The 27027-nt window shown below is 42.0% G+C and overlaps 1 protein-coding gene across 13 annotated transcripts in view; it reads left to right on the top strand.

The window, feature by feature from the left end:
* Positions 1–1349: 1349 nt before the first annotated feature.
* The window catches only part of DOCK9 (dedicator of cytokinesis 9), a 154227-nt gene continuing 128549 nt past the window's right edge, over positions 1350–27027 (top strand). For 12 of the 13 annotated variants that reach the window (XM_023764196.1, XM_014466081.2, XM_023764190.1 and 9 more), the window contains exons 1-2: positions 1350–1588; positions 21726–21842. In XM_023764196.1, the coding sequence (XP_023619964.1) occupies positions 1463–1588; positions 21726–21842 (243 nt within the window). In that variant the 5' untranslated portion in view covers positions 1350–1462. The remainder of the gene's footprint in view (positions 1589–21725; positions 21843–27027) is intronic. The other variant, XM_023764194.1, reaches the window with a different exon arrangement.

Below are 27027 nucleotides of genomic sequence, written 5' to 3'. Positions count from 1 at the left end.
ATCTGTCTTCTCATCTATAAAATGGCAATAACCACGCTACTTACATCATAGGGGTGTTATAAAGATTAAATAAGTTATTATCTAAATTATTATTGCTGGTGTTTGAGTGACAGAGATCCTGGTGGGAGGAAGAACAGGCAGGCATAGGGTGACATCTTTGCTCCCCCTGTGTCTCCCCCCCCTCCCCCAGCTGAGCCCTCCCAGCCAGTTACTTGGAAAGTGGAAGATTTGTACCTATATTTTATATAATAGTTTCTATGGCACCTGTTGCTGCTAAATGACACCCATTTCCATTGTTTCTTTACTACTACTGCTTGTTATCTTCTGTAACCAGATCATCCCCGATTTCAAGAAAATAAGCAGAATAATCACTAACTGGGAGAAGCACTGCAGCAGCCCAGGAAGTGCAGATTAATATTTAATTCCATCTTACTGCCCATTTCCCATGAATTTTTAAATAAATCCCTTAACACTTCTGTTTTAGTTTTCCCCAAGAGACGATTTTAAAATGATTTAAAATTTACTCCACTGTTATTGTTAGGAAATACTAAAAATAGCAGCCTTCTTGGAAAAACACATTTTGGGTACGATCCCCATTGAACCATGGGATGGTGACTCAGCTCCTTTCTTGTGCTTTGTGCAAATCTCTGTTAATTATGCTAAGCTGTCACTTACGCTGTTCATTCATCTTGCCTTCTCAAGGAGCTCTGACACTGCTTGCAGGGAGAGACCCCTGCCTGTTGATGGACTTAAAATAACATTCTGATTAATAAGAACATTTACCACAATACATGGTTGCCCATGAAAATGTTTGATGACCTTGTTTTTCTTGCACAAAATAACACATAAATTAAGTTTAACGTGCAGGGATAAACTCTTTCTTTACACCTGCAGCCAGAATCTCCTGCTGGTAGCTCTTACCAGCATTGGTCATCAGCCAAGCATTTGGTGTTTAGCCATAACATAAAGGAAAGCATCCAAAACCTAAGAATTTTGGAACATCCAGACAACCTAGCTGTCTGTCCCTTCAGCTCCAGGAGCTTTAGATTTGAAGGAATTACGAAGGAGTCTAACTGTGACTGGTTTTCTTTTAAACACTGCACTATATTGATTCGTGTCCATTTGGCCCACCCCGTGTGGAGCAGACACAATGAGGCCGGTCTTTATCAGAGAGGCAGTACACTGTGTATTGTACAGTTCAGGGTTTGTTTTCCTTTGGCCTGCGAGCGGGAACCTCCCATTTTTCCAGCAGTAGTAACACCCCTGGAGGCTGGCCCTCGCAGGCATGCCCTCCCACCCCAGCAGGCTCTACAGACCCAGCCCGCGGAGCTGACCACTGGTGCCTGGGAAGCCAGCTAGCTGCCTCTCCTGCCTCGGGCCACTGGCATGCTTGTGCCTTGCCCAGCTGGGGACTCACAGCTGTCCAAGTTGCAGACGTTCTGACTTGCATTTTCAGCCGAGAATGCAGGCTGATAAATACAGGACAAGTAGTAGAAGTGCCAAAAAGGAGATGGTGATCGAGTCCCCCCTGCAACACAAGGATGCAGCTCAGGGAGAAGTGGAAGCAGAGAGCCCGGGGCCAGTGCTGGTAAGGGGCTCATCCTCAGCAACCCTGCTGCCTTTCCCCACAGTGTTGTGTTGTGTGCATGCTCCGTGCCTTCTGGCCCTCTGTGGGATTGTAAAACTTGCTCTGCCTGTCTCCTGTGAACTCTCCTCTCCCTCTTTTCCTGTCCATTGTTTTCGGCTCCACTTTGATTTTCTTTGTGAGGAAAGATGTGTTGACATTTTGTGGGCGAACGTGGCTTCCAGGAGGCTTCTTTGTATAGAACAACCATGTATTGTTCAAAATTATGTCCCACTTAGCTGCAGGGCTGCCAAAGGTACACCCAGGGAGGCACTTTTTAATTGCCTTCTGTAGGGTTGAAAAAGATGTCCTTTGTAAAATTAAAACATTTTTACATAATATACGTACGTTATTGTGAAAATGATGAAGATGACACTAGGCGGTTTTAAGGGACATAACTGTTGAAGTTACACGTGGTCTCACTCACTCATTTTAACAGGTTTGCCTTGAACAAAGTTAGAAATAACTTATATTTTGAACCAATTGATAGAAAAGTTTCTGTTCTTAGCATTAGCTAAACTCATAGCAGTTTGATAAATCCAAGTGCTTCGGTAGACTTTATAAGGGAGGAATGTGAAAAATGGCTGTGTTGTTAGCATCAATGAGTAGGTTGTGCTTCTCTCTCGGAATTTCTTTAGTACAATAAAAGCACATAATTTTTTTAAGCAAACTGTAAAAAAAACCACCAACACGCACTGCAAAAGAGGACAATTGAGCCTTTCAAATGAGCTGCTAAAGGGATTATTAAACTAGTACTTAGTGATATTATAGAGTGATTTTTTTAAAAAACAGAGGTCCAGTTGCCATTGTCATAAAGTGTTTGGTTAATTAACTTAATTTTCAACATTCTAATGTCCTTAAGAATCTGAACTTAAACTTTCCTGTGGTGGATTTGATTTGAATTAAACTGCTTCCCTCTGATGTGTGAGACCACCTTATATTGTATTGCCTTCAAAATTGTATTGCTAACTGAACTGAGAAAGTCCATCAAGGATGATGGGCCTTTTCACTGCAGGTTTTCCTCTGAGAGACTTAGGCTCCCACCCTGGTACATTGTTTAGAGATGTTATTCATTATCTTGGAATCCTTTCTGCTAGCATAATAGTTCATTTATTTACTGAGTCGTTTGACCTGCTTACTTGTTATATAGATTTAATCAGCTCCCCGCTGATGTAGCTTACGATTTCATGGAGGAAGTTGTGTGGTTTGGGTTCCCTTGTGAATCTTCTTAAAAATCTTTTGTCAGTGATTCTTCAGAAGTGTAGAAATATGTGTCCAGATGATTACATACACTATAGAAAGATGCTTTGTGGTTTATTTTTAATTCCACAAGTGACTATTAAAATTATTTCTCTTTCTAGTGCTAAAAAATAAAAATTAAAAAAAAAATCGGCCGTTGCCAGAACCGGTTTGGCTTGGTGGATAGAGCGTCGGCCGGCGGACTCAACGGTCCCTGGTTCGATTCCGGTCAAGGGCATGTACCTTGGTTGCGGGCACATCCCCAGTGCGGGGCATGCAGGAGGCAGCTGATCGATGTTTCTCTCTCATCGATGTTTCTAACTCTCTATCCCTCTCCCTTCCTCTCTGTAGAAAATCAATAAAACATTAAAAAAAAAAAAATCGGCCGCTCATATCCCAGTTATTTGTTTAGGTCAGATCTCACTCCAGGCATTTCCATGGGGAGTTTTTTTCTTCTACTGCAATGGATAAGGCTGTGCTGCTGCAGCTGCACCTGGGGGGAATGCTCACCAGGGCTCGGAAGCTTCTGGCAGCACGGAGAGCTCTGGCTCTGTGCACCTGCAGAGGGAGGTGTGAGGGAGAGGTGAAGGCAACAGTGATACAACAAGACACTTTTCCTTATCTGATAGTGTTTCTCTTCTTCCATGGGGTGAGCAAGATAAAAAGAGCTAACTAGTATCAGATAAGAGAAGCAATGATATTTAAGTAGGGCCTCTGCCCAGGGCGGATCCTACCTGTGATCATCGCTGCTCACAGCAAATGAGAATTCAACAAACTGCTTGGAGTACAACTTTTTTCCAAGATGGTTTTGAGAAAGTATGCCCGCACAGCCATGAGGTCTGTTTCTTGTAGTGCTATTCGTTATTATGTCAGTAGCCCACATGTTCAGTGAAAATCCCAGGTCTATTACGTTTAAATGTAAATACCTTACTTGATTCCAGAGATAACATTTGAAATCAAGTTCTGCTGGTTTTAGTTATGTACACAATCAGTCCTTGCGGGGAAATATTGCATAGTTTAGAAAGCATAAAAGTAATTAATGCATATAATAAGAAATATAAATAGTGTAGAATGATGGAAAAATAGAGTGCCCAGTATTAATTATTTGGTGTATATACTTCCAGACTTTCTCCTGTGCATATAAAAGTATAGCTCTGTGTGTGTGTGTGTGTGTGTGTAAAAATGTGCTAGTACTATAGATTTCTGCATTAATTTTCTCCTAGAACATATCAAGAACATCTATCTTTGTCACTATATGTAGATTTATGCCATTCTTTTTAATGGCTGTATATTATTCCAGTTTATAGCTGTACCATAATTCAATGGTTATTCAACTTGCTTCCAATTCTTTACAATTATTAAAATGTACAGTCATTGAAAAATGACCTTGTGGACTGTGAGTGACTAACAGTGAATGTATTAGTACTAGTAAAGCACTTATCAAGTCAGAAGTACTAATTCTATAAAACTTCTATCAGAAGTCTCCTCTGGGCATTCATTGGCAATGATGTTTCTTTCCCCTTTGTCAAGGTTAAGGTTGCCCTTAGCAGTGGCTGCTTGTTCTGTGCAAAGTAAAATCAGTGTTTATAAGAGAAGTATGTGTTTGGACATTATAAAGTTTCAGAGGCTGCAGTGTTCAACTTACGGGCACCTACGTAGGTCTTGTCCTCTCATTGTGATGGTAAGCGGGGGAGGAAGTGCATGGTGAAACTCCCCTGTTCCTATCCACCAGGCTCCCTGCCAGCCCCATTGAAAAATGCCTTTGTGGACTGTGAATGACTAACAGGGGAACAATCTGGGTATTCTTGATGTCTCCCAGTTAGCTACCCTGCTTACATTTGATACCTATTTTTTTGCCCCCCAAAGTTTAAAGTAATTCCTGGAAATAATTTATTCTAATCGTCACTGCCCAAAAATTTAGAGGAAAAGGGTGCGGCCTCAAAGAGTCAGAAGTGGCTGGGGATGTGTCGTTTGTGTTGTCCTTTCATTGGGTTACTCTCACAACCAGGTCAGGCCTGCAGCACAGGTCTTGGGTGGGGGATTTTGAAGGTTGAAAGATGTGAAGATAGAAAATAGCTGAATTTTCATGTTAGAAACACTCATTAGGTAGTTTTTGGCAAGTTTCTTTTCAGAGACACCTTTTCTATTTATGTTATTCTTCTGGGATCTTCAGGTGTTAAAAACGGAACCCGAGTTCTTTCCTCCTTTGATGTCGGAATGAGCAGATGATTAGCTAACTGACTGGGTGAGAAGGCAGCATGTGAGCCAGTGTAGAAAGGAGGAGGAGCCTGGCTTCTGGGTGAATTTAATAATCTCGCCAGCATGGAGGGCTGTCCCAGAGGAGCTTCCACAGCTCGGGTCACTACTGTGGCAGTGCCGAGCCACTCTTCCTAGGAGAGTCAAGTCAGTGCACTACCTGGGAAAACGTTTTCTCTCCCCAAGTTCTCTTTACTTTAGAAATAGCAGAAGTGAATTGAGACACAAGCCCTGAAGTATAAGCTTATGGACCATGATCATGAGATCCTGTAAGACTTCAGATGTCTGTGGTTGAGTTAGTTACATTATACTTCTAACCCCCTTCTGCTCACAAGTTTTCCTGCATCCCTATTGATGTCTTTAGAAATAATTAAGGATATTAACTACCTTGGTATACTTAACAAGTAGTTTCTTTGTTTTTAAAATAGTGAGTGGTGGAGGAAGGAAGTTCCTTCAAGGTTTATGTAGTGACATAGTCCCAGGGGACAGGGGACATTTGACCTATTTAGAGCCGCAAGCCTTCACCATGCTTTTTTGTTTTCTCCTTCATTTGTTCATTAGACCCGTATTTCTAAGCACTGAGATTTGCCAGACTTACTGTATAGTGCAGTGATGGCGAACCTTTTGTTCTCGGCATGTTAGCGATTTGTAAAACCCTAACTTAACTCTGGTGCCGTGTCACATATAGAAATTTTTTGATATTTGCAACCATAGTAAAACAAAGACTTATATTTTTGATATTTATTTTATATATTTAAATGCCATTTAACAAAGAAAAATCAACCAAAAAAAATGAGTTCGTGTGTCACCTCTGACTCGCGTGTCATAGGTTCGCCATCACTGGCATTGGGGAGACAGGTCAGTGAGACCAACCCCCGCCCCCCATCTCCCCAAGCAGCAAGGTCTGGGCAAGGAGGAGCTTTGTTCCGCATGCTGTTCACAGGGTGCTCATTAGGCACAACTGAGTGTTACTCTCACCCATCCTCTCCCGGTAAGACAGACAACATTTAAATCATCATTGGCTCCAGCAAGGATGCGTTTTTGATTTTTGAGCACCTAAAGCAGGCCTAGCCCAGCTTTTCCCAAGGCACAGGGCCCCCTGGCTGTTCATATGAACAGTTGGTGTGAATGAGGCCCCCAGAGTTGCACATAGACTTTGTGTAGTGGTCCCTGGAAGGACTCTTCGGAGATAGTGTTGGTGTGAATTTAATAACTTCGCCAGGATGGAAAACTGTCTCACAGAAGGGGATTCCATAGCTCGGGGTCACTATCCCATGGCCGTGCTGAGCCACTCTTACATTCTGGGCTTCTTGCTTGTATAGAACATGAAAATCCACTGAGCTCTGGCATGTTTCTTTGCTCATATCTGTCACCAATGTGGAAGTTACAGTAATGCCAATTGTTTTCTTTTTTTTTTTTTTTTTGGTGTAATAATACAATAGGAAAAAAATACATAGTGTCTTGCTCTGTGCCAGTCACTGTTTTAAGCCGTTAAATGTGTAAAATTAGAAGCATGTAATAAATAATCTCTAAGATCTCTTCTGGGGCTAATGTCTCAGGGCTATTAGCATTGATCCTGGAATAACCTGTGATGGAGTCAGGTCAAGACCCTGGCAATTTTAGTTTTAGGTTCTAAGCTTAGTTTATCCAAAATTGTTTGGGTTTTGAGTTGTAGCAGCTGCAACACGGGATATTGGCGTTTCACCCAGTGTAAATGAGTAACACCAGTGGAATGTGTTGACCAACCTGGAAATAAGTAAAAGTAGCAGCAGAATTTGGAGTTAGCAGGGAATACGACACAGGAGAGGCAAGAAGCCAACTTGAGCCTACAGATGACCTAGGACTATGAGTATAATTTTAGGACCAAGAAGGCTTGGAAATTATAGTTTATTCTCAACTTTCCAGAATTTGAAATATCCCTGTAGTGTGATATAGCTAGTCCTGCATTTCTCTAAGCATGACATTCTGACACTTTAGACGTTTTTAGTGCTTGATTTCCAGACAAGTGTATGGGCCACTTACCTGCAGGTCTCTGAGGGCTTTGCCAGGTTCTTGGGGAGGAGCTGGCCTGTGGTTCTGTTTTGGAGTCGCCTTGTTATGGAGAGTTATCCCTACTGTGGGAGAAGTAGAAGTGAGTGGTGCAAAGGGGACCTGGGCCCTGTGTCTTTTAAACACTACTTGACATTTCCAAGCCAAGATTGTGTTTCTATCAGATGGAGATAGGAGTAGTGTCTGCCCTCTAGACGCCTCATCTCCAAAGGTTATCTGGACTGCCCAGGTCAGCTTATCGGTGCATTCAGTCTTTTCTTACTCTGAGCCACACTCCAACCTGCTAGCACACCTGACTGTGTGTGTGTGTGTGTGTGTGTGTGTGTGTTGCAAAACACAGATAACGTTATTAACTTCCTGCTTAAATGCCTTCTCTGTACAGAGAAGGCAAAGCATGGGTTACCTACGTGACCCTCAGCGGCTGGCCCTGAACTTACTTGCTGGCCTCATCTCCTGCAATTTCCAAAATTCTTCCTGTCCTGGGCCCTATATTTTTCCAGTGGAGATGCTTCCACATGTGGGCACCACTCCCTTTGCCTGGCATGTGCCTGACCATTTCCTTTTATCCTTCAAGTCCTAGCTCACATGCCAGCTCCTCCAAGAAACCTTTTCATAGACCATGTGCTCCTGTGGCCGACCCATCATGGCATCACTGTCCTGGTGTGTTAATTATGCATCTCTGCCATATTGCTGCTAAGGTTTATAGTCTAGTCTCCCTCACTAGTACGGGGAGGGTATACCTAGCAGGAACCATGGTTTTTGTTTTCAGTTACAGTTGATATTAAATATTATTTCATGTTAGCTTCAGGTATACAGCATCGTGGTTAGACATATAAATAATTCTCCAAGTGATACATCTGATAAGTCCAGTGCTCACCTGGCACCATACGTAGTTATTACATCTTAGTGACTATATTCCTTATGCTATGCTTTACATCCCTTTGTATTCCATCTCTGACATAAAGTCAAAACTACCTGCCCACACTCCCCCCCCCTTTTTTTTTTGCTTCTCCACATGATCCTGGTCACTCTTTGCAGAATGTATTGGCAAAAATGGGTTGCAGAAAGGTGCTTCCAGGAAAGACTAGATCTGGGGATAATTCTCCTTTATTCTTCTCTCTTCCACCTTCAAAGGTTTAGCCACTAATATCCAAATGTGTTGAATTGTAAAAAAAAAAAAAGGTCAAAAAAATAGATGCACCCGAGGAATCTGCTTGAGTGTGCTGTGGGTATTGTGCCACCAAACTCGCAGGTGCTTCTGTTATTGTTGACCTAAATTAAAAATAACATTTTGTGTGCGTGCTTGGGTTCAGAAGTGCAGACTTAAGGGGCCAAAGTCAGAAGCTTTTCCTCTCTTCCTCTTAGCACCCCTTCTGTCATCAGTCCCACCTCTTCCTTGTCAGCCACATCTGAAGCCATAACGTCACACGTAATGGTGGAAGTACACTTGGAAAAACCATTGTGTGGCCTTATTACGAGCATTCCAATGCATTGATTCTGTGTGGAAAAGTGTAAGGGTAGGTTTTCCTTCCAAAGACCACCATATCCTGGAACTGTTTATTGGCAAAGTAAATTAAGTGGGACCTATTGGCATTCATATGTATTCCGACATTCCAACCTGGTTCTTCAGGAAGACTTAGTATTTCGGGATATGATTTTTAATATTCTCGAGACAGAAAATGAGTATCCCTCAGGAAAGGATTCTGCCTTTTCTCTCTTCCTTGGTGAGGTCTTGGAGCCTGGGCAGTTCAGTGTGGCCTACGTTTCCAGGTATCTGAGCTGGGCAGAGCAGAGTCTTGTACTTCTGTCCTCCCAGAGCTGTGGAGTGGTGTTATTTAGTTCTTCCACAAAGGGAAATGAGGGATTGGGCAACCATTTCCTGTCCTAGAACTGAAATTCCATCATTACTGCCAGTTGTTTGTTTATGGGAAGGGTCCTGGGCTTGGAACCAGGAGATCCAAGGGTCACCTTCTGTATGACCTTCATTAATTCATATAACCCTTTTGAACTTCAGTTTCCTCATCTGTGAAGTGGTGATACTACAACCATAGAGTATGGGGGAAGTTTAATGAGAGAACATGTGTGATCTAGCAAACTCATGTGGGCTCAGCCCCTGTGGCTCAGCGGTTGAGTGTTGACCCATGAACCAGGTGGTCACCATTCAATTCCCGGTCAGGGCACATGCCCAGGTTGCAGATTTAATCTCCAGTAGGGAAGCATGCAGGAGGCAGCCTATCAGTGATTCTCTCTCATCCTTGATGTTTCTATCCCCCTCTCCCTCTCCCTTCCTCTCTCTGAAATCAATAAAAACATATTTAAAAACATTTTTTTAAATTCATGTGTATGTCATAGGGGCTAAAATTCTCTTATGTCTGAATGACACAACTATGTATGATCCCCATAATCACCATTTGTTGAGTTCCTCCCCTGTTACAGGCATTATATATTGAAACCCTTCAATAACCCTGTAAACATCATTACATAAAAGGGTACGGTCTTTTTTTTTTTTTTTTTTTTTAGTTTTATTCATTTCAAACGGGCCGGATTTAAAAACATTTTTTTAAATTCATGTGTATGTCATAGGGGCTAAAATTCTCTTATGTCTGAATGACACAACTATGTATGATCCCCATAATCACCATTTGTTGAGTTCCTCCCCTGTTACAGGCATTATATATTGAAACCCTTCAATAACCCTGTGATGATTATAAGAAAAGTTATTTTCCCACTTTCAGATGCAGATATGGAGACTTGATAAGTTGCCCCAAGGCCATATAGCCAATAATCAGTGGAATCAGGATTTTTTTGAAAATACTTTTAATATGAAATTTTCAGACATACACAGAAGTTGATAGATTAGTAGAGAGGGTCTCAACATGGGTGAACATCAGAATCACCTGGAGGCTTTGTTAAAACCCAAAATGCTTGGCCCCATCCCCAGAATTTCTGATTCAGTGGGTCTGACATGAATTTGCATTTCTAACAAGTTCCTGATGCTGCTAGTCTGGGCCACACTAAGAAACATGGGTCTGGCATTCTGAACCCCCAGCTACCTGTCACCACCTCCAATAATAGTAAACATTTTTGGGACCAGGATTTTAATCCTCACTCCCTACATCTGCCCTTAACTGGTCTCTGAATGCCTTCCTGGCCATGAGGTATGTAGAAACTCTTTTGTGAACCATATACGTTATGAATATTCCATCGCCATCCTCAATATCTTCAAATAAGTAGCTTAAAGGTAAGTTGTTTTGAAATCTGACTAAATCAGGCTTTTAGAGCCTTTTAGCTTAATTACTTGACCTCCTCATTTCAGAGTTCTAAAAATAGCTTTTATGGACATAGGAAGAATTAAGAATTTCAGACCATAATGCTACAAAGTGAGGTGGGGGGCAGTGGTTATTGGCCGGAAAATAATCTGTAGTATAATTTTAAGATAGAATTATGTATACAGCTATCATGGTGCATCATGTTCTTTTTTCCTTTCACATGTGTAAACATGGCAGGCAGAAGCTGGGATGGTTGTATGTGCGAGAGACACCTGCTGAACCAACCACTCTGGCTCTGTGTCTGTTATCTCTCTCTCTGTTCTTTTACACCTCCTTTGCCTCTCTTAGCCCGTGCCTATGTCCGGATAGATGACACTTCCAGTCTGTGTTTGCAAGGGCAACTGCTCCATTCCACTCAGCTTTCTGCTTGTGTGCTCCGTGGGTGAGGAGAAAGTCCCCTAAGTCCTTGCTATCCCTTCTTTCTTCATTAGCATTATCAGTGGCATTGAGGGAACTAAATGTGAGCATCTGGGGGGTTTTCAGTAATGGGAATGATTATCTCTATTATTAGCTCAATTTCCATTATTATGTTTCTCTTACACCGTTTTCTAGGTACTATTGATTTGACATTTTTTGCAGTCTTTAATTCTGTTCATTTTAGTAATAGGGTAATAATTTTGGAAAACCACAGTTATTTATAAAACTGACAAATACAAAACCCCAAACTCTTTTCCTTCTGATTGATTGATTTTGAGTCTTCAAGTTTTGCTAATGCTGCCAAGACTAATCAAATAAAATCTTCACTCAGTGACAAGTTCTCTCATTTGAATGCTTTTTAAAGTGCTGTATAAAAAGGGAATTCAACATCTACCCATGTTTATAAGATAAAAAAGTAGATTAACAATTATGTCATTCTTGGGGTTCTGAGGATAAACCCACATTTCAGTGTGAGAAATATATTTAGATGTCTGAGATAGGTGGTCATCATACATTCCAAACATTCTCGAACTCATTCACTTGTGGTTTAATGCTCAGGTTTGAGCTTGCTTCTCAGTCCAAGGCTCTCTCTTTCTCCACTTTTTTAAAATATGTGCTTGTGCATGTTGTCAAAGAAAGTGCGAAAATTAAAACGCAGAGGATGAGAGGAAGAGCATGGACCACAGGCCAGGAGACCTGGGATCTAGGCCCAGTCCTGCAGCAACCCCTCCTGGGACCCAAGACAGTCACTTAACTCCCATGCTCCCTGGTTTCCCTGTCTGTAAGACGAGAGGGCCAGACCAGATAATCTCAGGTTCCAATGTTTGCACAACTGGAGTTCTAATGTTACCGAACCTCCAGCTCCTTTGAAACAAGCATGCTTCTGAAGAGCTGCCAAGACCGATGTTCCTCGCAAGCTGATGAACAGTCTGGAGAAGAACATGTACTACTGAAAAGGAATGTGATCCTATTCTGATTATCAGGGTCTCCTGAGTTTTAATGTCCTGGGTTAAGGAAACGAAAGAAGAACATGTCTATTACAAGGTGGTAAGAGATCATTTTTCATGGATGGTGGATGGTACAGGGTCTAGTTTTGTCTCAGTCCTCTTCTTCCTTTACCAGTTTGCTGGCTTCCTTAGGGCCCATCTCTACATAGCCCCCCTGCCACTCTGGCCTCATCTTTCACCACAGGCTATAGGCCAGGGATGGCTTTGAGACATGTGGCATACCAGGTGAGCTAATCATTGGTGCTCCCTCAAATGGGTGCTATTCAAATTGTATGCTATTTTAGATGAGAGACTGAAGGCTGCTTAGGGCAGAGGTGCAGCAGGGACCCTTGTACACAGCCATTCCTCTCTGACTCCAGAGAAACGAAGGCCCTAAGGTTGACCATCCATTGTTTGTCAAGCACGTCCATCTGCGGTCGCTTAGTTCACCTTTGCAGTCACATAGAGTACCGTTTCAGACAGGAGTTCTCATAAATGTGGTTTTCTCCATCGAGTTGGATTTCCAGTGATACTGTAGCTCCCCTAGAGACTGTGCTCCAAGCCTTTGGCCTGCTGCCACCCCGAACCCTTTATGCAACTCTGCCCCAGCTGTTGTGAGCTGCTTGCTGCTTCCTGAACTCACCATGCTTAGAGGAGGACTTGTCCTGAAGCTAGTGATGCTTCAGTTTCAGGCTCCCTTCCAAGGCCCTGGGAGGGACTCCAGCAACTTCATATTCATAAGTTTATATGTTTTTAACACCCCTTCCTCCAATTATACAGATTTCAGGCCCCACAAAATCTGGTTCCATCTATAAGCATGCTCTCTGGCTTCTCCATTTTCTTTGCAAGGAGTCTCCAATCCACCCTGAATCCTGGCTAACTTGTTCTTCTCTTAGACTCAGCTCTAACTACTTCCTTTAAGAAGCATTCCATGTTGTTGGGTTCCTTCTCTCATCCAACTTGTTTTATTGAGTGCCTGTTCTATGCCAGGTGCTTTTCTAGGTGCTGGAGAAAGTAGTGAATAAAGTAGAGAAATCTTTGCCTTGGTAGAGCTTGTAGTCCAGTTGGGAGAAGTCAGGTTCATTCTGGTGGGTCAGATGTCACTCATGGGTTCCCATTGCTGTCAGTCATCCTACTGTAACTATTCACACATCTGTCTCAAGTTTGAATTGTGAGCTCTCTGGTGGGGGCCATGCCCTTTTTATCCTGGTGTCCCAAAGACCTGGCTCAGTACACATGGACAGGCTGGGTAAAAGTCTGGAGAGAAGAAACACATAACTGCTAGTAACATTTGCAAGTGAGGAAGGGAGGCAGCTGCTAATTTCCTGTGCCCACTCTAATTATAGGAAAACTAGAGGCCCGATGCATGAAATTCGTGCAAGGGCCTGGTCCCCGCCACTCTGGCGGCCTGCGGGGCCTCTGCCACCGCCCCCGCCCACCGCGGCTTTGTCTGGAAGGAAGGACGCCCGGAAGGACGTCCAGTCTAATTGGCATATTAGGCTTTTATTATTATATATGAGGGTTCTTCCTTCAAATCTGATAACTTCAAAAAGTTCTTGGTGGGAATATATAGTGAGAGTGTGTACAGTAGAGTAGTGCAGGAAGCCTCGTGGGGCCACACTGATTATTATTTGGCTTCAGAAGCCCCTCCTCTCATTGCAGGCTCGTTGTCCCCCTCCCCAGCAACAGCACCGGTGTCCTGTTGGCAAGGTTGAAAGGGGACCAAGTTCCATGAGAGGTTTTTATCTCAGCTGATCAAGTAGCTTTCATAGCCATGCAGATAAGTCAAGAAAGTCCTAAATTCTTCATAAGCAGAAATGATGAATTTCTCCTCTCTTATAATAGAATGCTCACAGAGTTGCCATTTCCTTCATTTGCTATTTCAAGAAGTGGCATTTAGGGTTTCAGCTTATGTTACCATTTAATTATCAGAGACATATATAGGCAAGAAGAAATGACTAGAACGGTCACAGGAAGCTCATGCCAGAGAGAAGAGCAATAGAATCAGTAAGCTTTTTTATTTTTTATTTTTCTTGTTAATCATCATCTGAGGATATTTTTTCCATTGACTTTTAGAGAAAGTGAGAGGGAGGAATAATAGCCCAACACATTGATTGGTTGCCTCCTGCACATACTCCAACTGGGCTGGGATCGAACCTGCAACCCAGATACATCCCCTTGACCGGGAATCGAACCCATGACCCTTTGGTGTGCGGGACAACGCTCTAACCACTGAACAACCCTGGCCAGGGTGGAATTAGCCTTTTTGCTTAGCTCTTCTCATGGTATTCTAGGCTTCATACATGTTTGGCCAAAATTGAACTCGTTTGTGGTCTGACGCTTTCCAGTTGTGCTGGATTCTTAAGGAATCTCATTTTCCTGGCATAGAGAAGACTCCCTGGTTTCTGATTGCCTGTGGATCTGGAATTTCAATTTGCATAGATGTTGAGCAGCCAGACCCGCAGCAGCAGATGCTGTAGGAAAGAGTGAGTTCAGAGAGCCTCAAAGGGAGGCTAATGGGAGGGCATGTGGGTCGTGCTCTTTGGCACCTGTGAGATCCGCATGATCACTGGAGGTTTGCCATGCTGCCTGCTGCTTTGACCAGTAGATGGGGCCGGGGGTGGCCTCCATATCAGGGGCTAACCTGTGCACATGTTGTCCATTGGAATGGAGCTCCTTCAGTGTTCTGATCACATGGCCCTGGCCTCAGGCCTGGCCTGTCGGTCTCCTCCACGGAAGCCAAGGTTTTGATTCTCTGTTAGAAAACCATCTGTGGGTCCTGGGCCTCCCAGACTCCCCAACTGAGTCTATCTCCATCTTCTGCCACAGAACCCTCTGAGAAGCGTCCCTTGGAGTTTACTGCTCGCCCCCTCTCCTCCTCCGGAATCTTAGGTCCTGCTTGCTCTGGTGCAGCTTGCCTACTGGAAATGGGTCTAAGTGCTTCTCTATACACCCTGACCCCCGCCCCCCACCATTGTTGTTCTCCTCAATCCTTCCTGACACAAACTTGATCAATACTCCTCAATTCAGTTCATAATCTAAGCATCTATTTATGTTTCTTTTGGGCTCAGTCCCTGAACTCCAGTGTCATCTCTATTTATTATTATACAGTTAGTTTCCTCTGTCTTTGGCCTTTTGTTTTTTCTCTTTTGTGAATGCCCCTGCCATTGTTGTCTGTTTTATTTCATACATTCCTGGAGGGTGCAGGAAAATTTTTGTAAACAGATTGGTAAAATTGAATGTATGTGGAGCACTCAAAAAAATCTAAGTTCACTGTCATGCAAGCAACACATTTATTATTATTATTATTATTATTATTATTATTGCAATGATTACTATGTGTTTACAGTTTGCCAAACTCTGCCAAGTGTTTTACCTGCATTAACTCAATGGAGCCCAATAATAGCCGCATGTAACTGCACAGCTCAGCTTTCTTAACCACTTTATTGCCTTCAGTTTGATTAATACGTGTGGGATCTATGGCCCTATCAGGGCAGATCCAGGTTTTGTGAGCAATGCAGCTTAGAATTTGGGGGACCTTGTGTACGAACAATGATTCAAAGTTACCAATACAAAATAAGGCATGGAAGTGACTATTTAGAATTTGAAAAGAAATCACGACAAATTACAAATTTTAAAAAGCTAACTCAAACCATAAACGTCAGAAATATAGGAAAACAATAAATTTTGATCAACCTCTTGACACAACTCAGGAATACTTTCTTCCCTACATTTTTTGGCTTTATACTGTGATCATCTCTTCATGTGATCATGATTTTGTTTTATCATTCTGTATCGCAAGGATAGATCATTTAATCTTTCCCATAGTATGATTAATTGAAATTTGTATTTTATTAATCATAGTTTAGTGAAGTTCCTTCTAGCTTCACATTAGGTAACATCATATAAATTTTTAGGACTGGAAAAATATCTATTAGGTTTCTTTCTTATATGAGCTATATGATTTGGGGGCATTCTCAGTTTGTACAATAACTTATCTTAAATGCCCCCAAGCAGCTCTGGGGCCATGCAAATTGGGATCTGTCTGTATTGCCATATATCCAGGCCCTCATTCTGCACTTCCATGTCATGAGTCAGGACATTGGGTAGACTGACACAGTGGGTGTGTTCCTACAAATCATCCTAATAAGACAAGATGCTGAACTTGACACATACATGGTGCCTGGAGAGGGGTCTGTGCAAGTGAGGGGCATTGAGTTTTATTAATCTCACAGTCAATATGTCTCTTGGTTCTGGGCTGGATGCTCCGGGGACACAGAGATAATGAGACCCGGCCCTGTCCCAAGGCACTAATAATTGGGGAGATAAGCTGATCATGAGCCAATTCAATCCAAGCAGAATGAACTGCATCCCAGGACTGCTACTGCCCAGGGATGCAGTAGTCAGAGAAGAGAAAGGCTACCTCTTAATGGGTTAAGGGAGGTGGTGCCCCAGTTTTATGGCCAAGTACTACATGCCCTGGGCTAGAACAACCCTGCTTTAGCGTTTTTGGCATATTTGTTTTTTAGAGGAAGGATTCTATTCCTAAAATAAAAATTTCGTAAACCACTGTCTGAAGGGCTGTAGGACTGTGACAGGTGCAGAGGTGTGAGCGGCAGGCTCATGTCAGAAATGGTGAACTGCATTGCTTATGTCATGGACCCCAGGGCTAGAGATGTGTGACGGGAACCTGCACTTCAGCCTAGCCAAGGAGAGCTGTGTTGTCAAGGAATTCAAAACTTTGCCCACCTGAAGAATTCTCATTCTTCTCTCAGCACTCCTAGAGTATCCCTTCCGCGGTGACGTGAAGAAACTTCACAGCCCATGGGCGGCAATTGGCTCCGCCTTCTCCCTTGAATCTGTATGTAACTTCTGCCAGCACTGCTCCTCACTGTATTGAATTAAGTGTCTATGAGCCTGCCTGTGCAGGGAGTCTTCAACTCAGTTTCATGGCTGTTCTCCAGGGAGTGACAACCCTCCCCCCAAAACTGTATTTAAAATTTGGAAACTAATGTGTCTATACATTTTGGGGGAGGGCGTGGGCCCAGGTTTTTAAAAGAGACTATCACCTCAAGGAGGCTAAGAAGCTCAATACTGGGCTTGTCCCCTACCCGAATTTACAAATTCCAGCATAGTTCCTGGACATCATTATATACCTGGGCCTCTTCAGAATCCCCTGGAGATCTTGCTTTAAGCACAGATATCCGGTCCCCACTCCTGGAGTTTCTGCCCTGGTTTACTTTTGTGTCAGTGCACAAGGTGATGCCGATGCTGCTGTCCCTGGGCCCAGTTTGAGAACCATTGTTGTAGTCTGCTCTAAGTGGAAAGTACCACGTCCTCTCCCTTTCTGATTTCATAATAACCTGAGAAATGAATGTCCATAGATAAGGACCTTTAACCTCCCAAACTGGGTAGGAATCTGAAGGAGTTGTGTATGTAGATCGAGTTACATGTTTCACACACTATGAAAGCAGCATAACCACGCACTGCAACAGTTCTGGATGCCATAGACTCAGGGTAGTTGAGCCCCATCATGCTTAGGAAAACACAGTGCCCTTGAATATTTAAAATTCAAACTGGTGAATTCTCCTGGTTACAAAACATAGTGTTTCTGATGGTCTAGGGAGCAGCTCCATTCATGTCCATTGGCCAATTTGGGTAATTCTGGACACAGAATCTTGCTTTTGATAGAAAATCAAAACTTAGCTCTTGTAGCTCTATCACATGGAGAAAGATTGACCTTAAGCATGTTGAGATGACTTTAAAACCAAGGCCGTGAGCCAGATCTGTGCCAAACCTCTTTCTTCTAAACCAGGAGTGGGGGACGGGGACTGGCTATCCGGTAACCAGCCTAATTTCATTTTACTGTGAAGGTGACATTCTTTTCACCAGTGGTACTTTAGGGCAGTCAGTTCCCTACCCTTGTGGGCTGCCCCCAGCTCATGTGACCACTTGGAAAAGCTTAGTGAAGCTGAAGAACAGTGAACAGCTCTACCCATTGAACCATCAGTTTAAAGAAGAGTAGAAAATAGGCGCTTATACTCTTAACCAATAATTTAGTGGGTAGATGATGTGACTGCCCATGGACCCGCCTCAAGTCTCCCAGTCCCCTCTCTTCTGTTACTGCTTTTTATATCTTCTTTCTCTCTCCATCTTCCTCCTATGTTTGCTCCATCTCTGCGTCTTCTTCCTCCCTTATCTGCAGGTGTCTGTCTCTTTTGCCTCTTTCTCCCCCCATCTTCTTCCCTCACCAAGCTCCCTTTTCAGCCTTATCTCCTCTGACAACTTCTTTATTTCCTCTTCCTCAGGGCCACGTGTCGAAGGGGGGCATTGTGCCAATTATTTGTATTTGAAGCAAGAGCTTTTTGCCTTGTTTTTAACTTAAGTAGCAGGTGAGTCACTCAGGGTTGACCCCTTTTCCGTGGAGTCAGTGGTTTGTCCTGGAAAGTGCTCCCTGCTACTGCAAAAGACCTCTGCCCAGCCAGGTCTCTAAGGAGTCATTTCATGAAGTGACCTAAGGGTTTGTACACGTTTCCAATCTTCGTAATCCTTGAGACTGAAGAAGACAGACGTGTCATTCTTCCATGAGGTCTCTCTGTTGTTGAAATCAATCCTGTAGGCTTTCCTGGTTAACATGCTTCATTCATCTCTAACAGAAATGTTGCTAATAAACTCTCCACAATTTACTCTGGTTGAATAGTGGTGATCCCAGATCATAACAGGGCAGCCTAGAGAAGAAAGAGTTCCAGCAGATGAAAGACTGCCTTCTAACCCGGCTTGTTACTTGGGGAAGTCAAGGGGGGAACTCTAGGCAATTAACTTAACTTGTCATCCCCAGTTTCCAGCCTCAGTAAAACAGAGCAATGGCTTCATGCCTACCTTTGGTATTAAGGGGTGTTAGAAGATAAAGAGAGGCAGATTAAAATTTTTAAGAGTTTATTTGAGCAAAACTCAGTTCAAATCAGGCAGCACCAAACTGGAAATGGTTAGGAGCATTCAACTGACAGAAGCTGGGGAGAGACTTATATAAAGGGCAGGAACAAAGAAAAGAAATTATTTGATTGCCTATAGCAGTGATGGCGAACCTATGACACGCGTGTCAGAAGTGACACGCGAACTCATTTTTTTGGTTGATTTTTCTTTGTTAAATGGCATTTAAATATATAAAATAAATACCAAAAATATAAGTCTTTGTTTTACTATGGTTGCAAATATCAAAAAATGTCTATATGTGACACGGCACCGGAGTTAAGTTAGGGTTTTTCAAAATGCTGACACGCCGAGTTCAAAAGGTTCGCCATCACTGGCTATAGCCTAAAGCCTAGTTGGCTATTTGTGATTAGTTGTCTTTAGTGGTTTGATTTTGTAACCATGAGGCATTTACAGGCTTAGATTTTGGGTTGCTTACATAGGCTGCCAGGCCTTAGAGCACCTCTGTCTAATGCAGCGGTTCTCAACCTGTGGGTCGCGACCCCTTTGGCAGTGGAACGACCCTTTCACAGGGGTCGCCTAAGACCATCCTGCATATCAGATATTTACATTACAATCCATAACAGTAGCAACATTACAGTTATGAAGTAGCAACGAAAATAATTTTATGGTTGGGTCACAACATGAGGAACTGTATTTGAAGGGCCAGAAGGTAGAGAACCACTGGTCTAATGGTCTTCCTGTTTAATTAGTTTAACAGTGGATTAAGTGTGATCACCTGTGTGAAAATATGCACGTTATTGAACGTTACATACTGACACACAAAAGTAATACCTATAACATTATATTCTGTCCTTAAATACTTCCAAGATATCTTTAGGCAAAAACTAATTTATCTAATTAACAAAAACATTATTCTAAAGAGACTGCTGACCTTAAACCAATAGTCAGATATTTCTCCAGAAAACTGGGTTTGTTTGGGAACAACAAAGAATTGCAATTCAGGACATGTGGTCCAATAGCGAACCACGTGCAAGTCCAGAGAAACAAAGGAGGGCAATACTCTTTTATGGACTTGGGGTTGGGGCTGTTGTAAAGGAAGGTCAACACACCAGCACATTCCTTTTCTGGTGTGGCCCCCTCCTGGTACATAGACAGTCCTTTTCTCTCTGTATCCTCCCTTAGCACTAGAGACAAGAGAGGTCTCGGGGGTCTCTCTTATAAGTACCACGTGCTAACCGATTGCGCCACTGGAGCTCCTCGGGGGTCTCTCTTAAAAGGGCACTAATCCCACTCATGAGCGCTCCACCCTCATGACTTAATCAGCTCCCAAAGACTCCACCTCCTAATATCATTACATTGAGGATTAAGTTTCAACATAGGAATTTTGAGGGGACACTAACATTCAGTCTATGGCAGAGGCTTTTATGACCACATCTCTTCCGCTCACATGCCATTGGCCAGAAGACAGTCATATGGCCACACCTAACCATGGGGAGGCTGGGAAATGTAGTCCGACTGTATTAGGAGGAAAAGGGACAGATTTTGGGATCAGGTAATAGCTTCAGTCACAATAACTAAGTTAGATGCTACATATCAGATGTCTTTCATATATTCTTATATTAATTTATTATCGTAATATACAAAGCATTTGTTGATATTAGATGCTTTTTTATTAATATTTTCAGAAATGATCTTGCTCTGTGTATGTGTGTGTGTACCTATTTTACCACTTCACATACTGTGTTATGTAGTTAGTTAAATTACGTATCTCTATCCCTGACCTCACCGTTAGTGCCTTGCAAATGGGAAGTGACCAGTAAACACTATGGCAATGACTGGCAAAGATGAGAGAGATTTTTACTGAGAAGAATAACTTTGGGAATAGTTAGAAAAGGCATGTTATCTCTTTTCTTTCCCCACTTGCTTGTTGCCTCTTTCCCCTTCTCAGTGCATGGTAGGAATGGCCGTCTCTACCCATGAGGTTCACCCATAAGCACTGGTTTAAGTAGTGCTTTTATTCTCCCACTGTTTGCCTGGTTTTTCTATGTTTAGGTAGTACATAGCTAAGTTTTAAATATTTCAGGATAGACAGGGATATTTTGAGACTCAGAGATGAGTTCTATAGAGTCTTATATGAAATAGTGAGCCCTGTGGATGCTTTCAGCCCTGAGCCAAGAAAAGGTGGTCGTGGCTGGAGCCACTGTGGGCATCCAGCCTCCACTGCCAGACCATGGCTGGAGCCCTAAGTGGGCATCTCTGGCAGAGCCTAAAGCTTGGGCGGGGACTGACCTCGCCAGGGGTGACCCAAGACATGACTGGAAGTTCCACCAGAATCCATCGCCTCCGTTGTGTTTAAAGAATTAAGCAAGCACGACTATATATAGACAGAGTGCCACGAAGTGTCTTTTTCTTTGAAAACAACTTTTATCTCTCAGTTCTGATTCTTCCTGGTAGCAAAACTAACACACTCTAATTATAGAAAAGTAGGAAAATGCAAACACATATACAGTAGAATTTACAGAGTTCTTTAATCTTAAGAAATTGCTTGTGTCTATAAGAATGTTCCGCCCTAGCCAGTGTTGCTAAATGGTTAGAGCGTTGGTACAATCTCCAAAGGGTCAAGGGTTCAATTCCTGTTCAAGGGCACGTACCTGGGTTGCAGGTTTGATCCCAAGCCCTGGTCAGGGGCATGAGGGAGGCAACCAATAACTATGTCTCTCTTGAATTGATCTCTCTCTCTCTCTCTCTCTCTTCCTCTCTCCCTCCCTCTCTCTCTCTCTTCCCCCCTCCTTCCCTCCCTCCTCTCTCTGAAAATCAATGGAAAAAATATCCTCATGTTGAGAATTAACAAAACAAAAATATTGTTTCAAGTCCTTATCTTTCACTTTCCAGGCCAAGCCAAAGCTGATTGAGCCCCTTGACTATGAAAATGTCATCGTCCAGAAGAAGACACAGATCCTGAATGATTGTTTAAGGGAGATGCTGCTCTTCCCTTATGATGACTTTCAGGTAGGTAACTTTTCAGTTTCTGTAAAGAGAATCATGCAGTTGATCTTTACAATTATCATTTATCTATTGCTTTATTATATGTTTAATTTAGGATTTTTAAAAGATGAAAAGATGATGTTATTTAAGAAGGGAAAACGTTATTATATTCTTTAGGCATTCTTTCATGAGTTGATTTTTTTAATGGCATTGTTTTTGCATATATATGCAGATGTGAATTTATATGTTATATATGTATGTATATTGTATGTATGCAAACATAAGCATATATACAACATAGATGTCATAATATAAGTGTGTGTGTGTGTGTGTGTGTGTGTGTGTGTGTGTTATCTTGAATACAAGTACTATTCTGTGGGCTGCTTTAATGGGCAAGTGCCTCCTATGTCTTGTGAGATTTATTTGGAGAGGAATTTAGGTTTTTTCCCTAGTGCCTTAGAATCTTAAGGTTGAGATTTGCTGGGGAGACGTAGAGGATTTTGTCATGCATCCTTTTAGGAAAGTGCCATGAGAGAGGATTTGAACTGTGTGTGAGCTCACAAAGAAGGGTTTGGGGGTAACAGGTGTGTCCTGACGCCTACCTCTCTGGTGCAGTGGCAGGTGCTGTTCTTTGGAGCTTAGTAGCTGCCAACAGAGGACTCAGCACAGCTCCTGCTCTGAGCTGTCCTCTAGATTGTTGCCAGAAGCCTTTCAGATTATGGTCTGCGGCTGAGTGACTCACAGGAACTCTGAGGGTAGTGAGGAGCTAGAACATTCTTCCTCCAGGAACCCCATACAGTGGTGTTAGATACCTCGTAACCTGGAGTTACCTCGGTCTATTTGGAGGTCTGGTTACTTTCCTCGCTCTCCTGGAACCTAATCGCCTTCTCTACCTCGAGGCTTCTCTATCTGATTCTTTTATTACTGAGCCCTGTCTTGTGTGAATTGAGCTGCCTTAGTTTTTTAACAACTTCATTGATTCCTTGTTGTTTAATTTTAAAAGTACTACATACTTGTAAACAAACAAAGAGGCACTATTGGAATACTTGACATTAAAAGCCTCCCCCACCACCTTCTTTCTAATCCCACTCTCAGAAAACCTATTATATACAATTCTGTGCATACTGAATTGTCTTTAGAAACTTCCATGTTAATGATAATTGTTGAATTATATTCCTTAACATTTTCTTTCCCCACCAAATTTAAGAGACTTCAGTTTACAACAAGGCTGAGAATTTTCACAAATGTTCACTATTTCTAACTTTTTAGAAGTGCATATGGAGAAAATTATTGTCCTTTAGATCTTCCCTGGAAAGTAAGGATTGCCATGGAAATGAAATTGACCATTAAGTACCGTAGTGTGATGCTGCTGCCAAAATGTGTTCTACTGATGAATGGTTTCAAACCATGCCTAAAAGGATGAGGCTTTGAAAACTTCATTGCATAGACTACCCAGCTAAAGGACAAATAAAAGGAAACTTCAAAACCATGCCTCCTGCCTGTGATTTTGGCAACAAATTAACATGAGACGTTAATCAGTTGATTACAAATTGCAATCCATGTTGACATATTTTTCCTGAAGTGTGCTCGGAGGAAGCTAAAGGTTATCTCAAGTTTCTCTGAGCATGAAGTATGTATTATTCTTGGTATTAATTAGAGTAACAACATTATTTCAAGTTTTGTAGCCTAGAATGAAAAGTTGTATTTGCAGCCTTGAGATAAAGTTGCTTAAGAAGCAAACAAACCAAGGAAACAAGACATGGTTAATTTAATTTCATCTTTTTATCCCAGAAACAAGGAACCTAAATGTTTAAGCAGTTGTAGAATCAAGTAATTGAAACTTTGAGAAAAACGTCTTTGTCCTTTTCACCTGTATCTACTTCTCTCGGGATACCAGGCACAAAAATTCTCGGAAAGGCCAAAGAAACTCACTGATGTTTTGCTGGCCAAGACTGAACCAGCAAGTGTTATTTTCTGTTTGGGGGAAGTTTATCCAAAGGTTAAGGAACTTGAATTTTAGCTTTGATCCCCACCACAGTAATCGTGATGGTCTCTATTTAAATTTGGATGGTGTTATATGTTTTCTTGGAAGCTCCTATTTTCCAATAAGTAAGGCCATTTGCACTGTGCTTTCTTGCCAGTTTGTCCTGGTAATTTCAGTAACTGTCTAGTTAGCTGAATAAGCAAAATGTCTTAGCAATGTCACAGATTCCTTGTCTGTCCATGTTTTCATTTCCTTAGGCAGTGTAGAGTAGAATTACTATTGTATTATTAGAGACAAGGAGCAAATTAGATCAGGTGAAAGTATTTTATTTCATATGGAAAAAGATAGCAAGTTGGATAACAAATGGGCCATATAGTGAGCAAAGTGCACGCTGGGGGTTGATTTGCAATACTACACTTACTAGTTAAACAATATTCAGTAACTAAAATAATAGAACATTATGTGAAGTTCTTTCAAATATATTCAGGGTAATAATCTACACTAATAAAATACAAAGATGCTAATTGACCGTACCTTCGCTATGCCCATCAGCCAATCAGAAGAATATGCAAATTAACCCAACAAAGATGGCCGTTAAATTTGCATACTGCAGGCGGGGTGGCACAGCGCAAGCCGCTGCCCGCCCTGCCGCCATCCGGGCTTGCCATCTGCGACCAGGGGAGTGGGCCTAAGCCAGCAGGTGGTTATTTCCCGAGGGGTCCCAGACTGTGAGAGGGCACAGATCGGGCTGAGGGACCCGCCCCCGCCAGTGCACAAATTTTTGTGCACCGGGCCTCTAGTTTACTAAAATATAAATGTGGATAGTGATGATACATTTGTACCGATCTTGAGGACAATGTTGGTATTGGTCAGCTCCTAAAATGAGTCTTAGGGAGAGATTTGTTTGTGGGATGTAATTGCCTAAGGGTTGGGGAAAAATAAAACCTAAGAGACATGAAGTAAGTGTGGATTTTAAAAAACAAAAGGACAATTTTCAGCTATCAGAATATTTATGAGTAAGGTTTCATTAGCCATGGCCAGAGACAGGAATGCTATGGCTAACATGGCCCTTACTAGCCTGCTACACTTCTTTTTTCAGAATCAGACCCTGGTATTTTGGGGTCTGTTCTGTTCTTTCCCTATCTTGGATTCGGGGTGCTCTTTGCCAACAAAATCTTCTCTTCTTTTCCATCTTTCTAGAACAGGGGTGGGGAATGTCTGGGCCTCAGGCCGTATAAGGCCAGAGAAATCATTCGGTCTGTCCCTGCCAAGGCATTAGGGGTGAGTTAATTAAAGGTTTGACCAAATATAGCAGGCTGATTTTTAAATTGATAATTTTGTGTGGCCACGAATGTTGTTGTAAATAGCCAAATAGCCTTTGGCAGAAAAAAGGTTCCCCACCCCTGTTGTAAAACCATCTCACCTTCTGAGGCCACTTTAATTTTCCCCTCCCCCCACTCTCTTATTTCCCCTAATGCTTACTGCCTTACACTGTGTACATTGATACCTAAGTACACTGGCTTTTCACTAATGGCTTCTTACGCATATTGTGTCCAAGTGTCTCCACTGTGCTGTGGCCCCGAGGAAGGCTCAGGCACAGTGTTGGTGCCTCTCTAGGCTCCCTCCTGCCTGTCTATCTCTGCATCCACATAATCTCTGCACACTGGGTTCTAGGGTTGGGTACTTTTAGCTTCACTTAAAATGAGTAAAATTATTGTAAATATTGGGTAATTTTCTTTGATTCAGGAAGTAAATATGAGTATCATTAAGCACATGTGGAAATGCCAGTAACTGGATTTGTAACACTTTTTGCCTGATCAGTGATTTGGATTGGTGGAAGTTGGATAATTTCTGAAATAAAAGAATGGAGGTGAAACAGTCTTAAAAGGCATATATCTTCTGATAGCTTACAAACCTTTATTCTGAGAACTTACTTTTCCATGGGTACATTGTAGGTAAACTATTGGGCAAGTTAGATAGAGATGATAACCTTTTTGGTTAAAATGTTTTAGATCAAGAAATATAAGTTGATTTGTTGCTTACGAAATGACAACTTTATATATAACTGAAAGTAAGGCCCAGGAATCCTCCCTTTCCTATCAGAGACATAGAATTCAGTGTGGGTCTGCCCATAGATTTCCAATCATCATTCTCCTTCAAGGGAAGTCCTTTGCCAGATGCTGCTGCTGCTGCTGCTGCTGTGACATTCTTAACTGTTGCCATCAATTCACTGAATCTACAGCTGGCTTTTTGAGCTTTTGCATCCTGGGTTGTTGCATAGCTTACTAATGTTTGTGTAGTTATTAAAGTGCTGGAATATGGAGAAGGTAGTAAATAGTAAAAATGTATGTTGGGAAGCAATTTATGGATATCATTTATATTGTATAAATATTAGACTTTGGTGTGTGATATGAACTAACAAGGGATACTGTTTGTATGGAAGGAATAAAAGAACATGTTGTATCTCACTTCTGGGGATATATCCAAAAGAATTGAAAGTAGGGACTCAACGAGGTATTTATGCACCTAGGTTCATAGCAGCATTATTTACAATAGCCAAAAGGTGGAAACAACCCAAATATTCATTGATGCATGAGTGGATAACCAAATGTGGTAGATGCACACAGTGGAATAAGATATGGCCTTAAAAAGGAAGGAAATTCTGACATATACCACAACATGGGTAAACCTTGAGGACATTATGTTAAGTGAAATAAGACAGTCAAAAAAGGACAAATATTAAATGATTCCACTTATACAGGTTCTGATTCATAGAGATAGAAAGTGGAATGGCAATTGCCAGGGGTTGGGGGAGAGGGAGTGGGGAGTTATTGTTTAATGGGTACACAGTTTCAGTTCTGCAATATGAAAAGAGTTCTGTGGAAGGTCGGTGGTGATGGCTGTACAACAATGATAATGCCACTGAACTGTATACTTAAAAATGGTTAAGATGGTAAATTTTATATTATATGGACATTTTAGCACAGGTTTTGTGTGTGTGTTTTTAAGAGCATGTTATGGGATTTCTGTGCTATGTGGATGTGAAATTGTCATCCTTAAAGCTGTGTGTAAAGTCAAAATGAGGAGAGATTTCTATGGTGCTCTTTCTAATGGTACTTCATAGAGTATTATCACAGTCAAATCTCTTAGCAAAAGAATTTTAAAGGAAAGATGAGAGTATACAGCAAAGATTATTAATAATTGGCAATCCTAGAAATGTTCACT

Source organism: Myotis lucifugus, unplaced genomic scaffold, assembly GCF_000147115.1.
Source record: "Myotis lucifugus unplaced genomic scaffold, Myoluc2.0 scaffold_320, whole genome shotgun sequence".
In the NCBI taxonomy this organism is placed as follows: domain Eukaryota; kingdom Metazoa; phylum Chordata; class Mammalia; order Chiroptera; family Vespertilionidae; genus Myotis; species Myotis lucifugus.
This window is presented reverse-complemented; position numbering and strand designations above follow the sequence as displayed.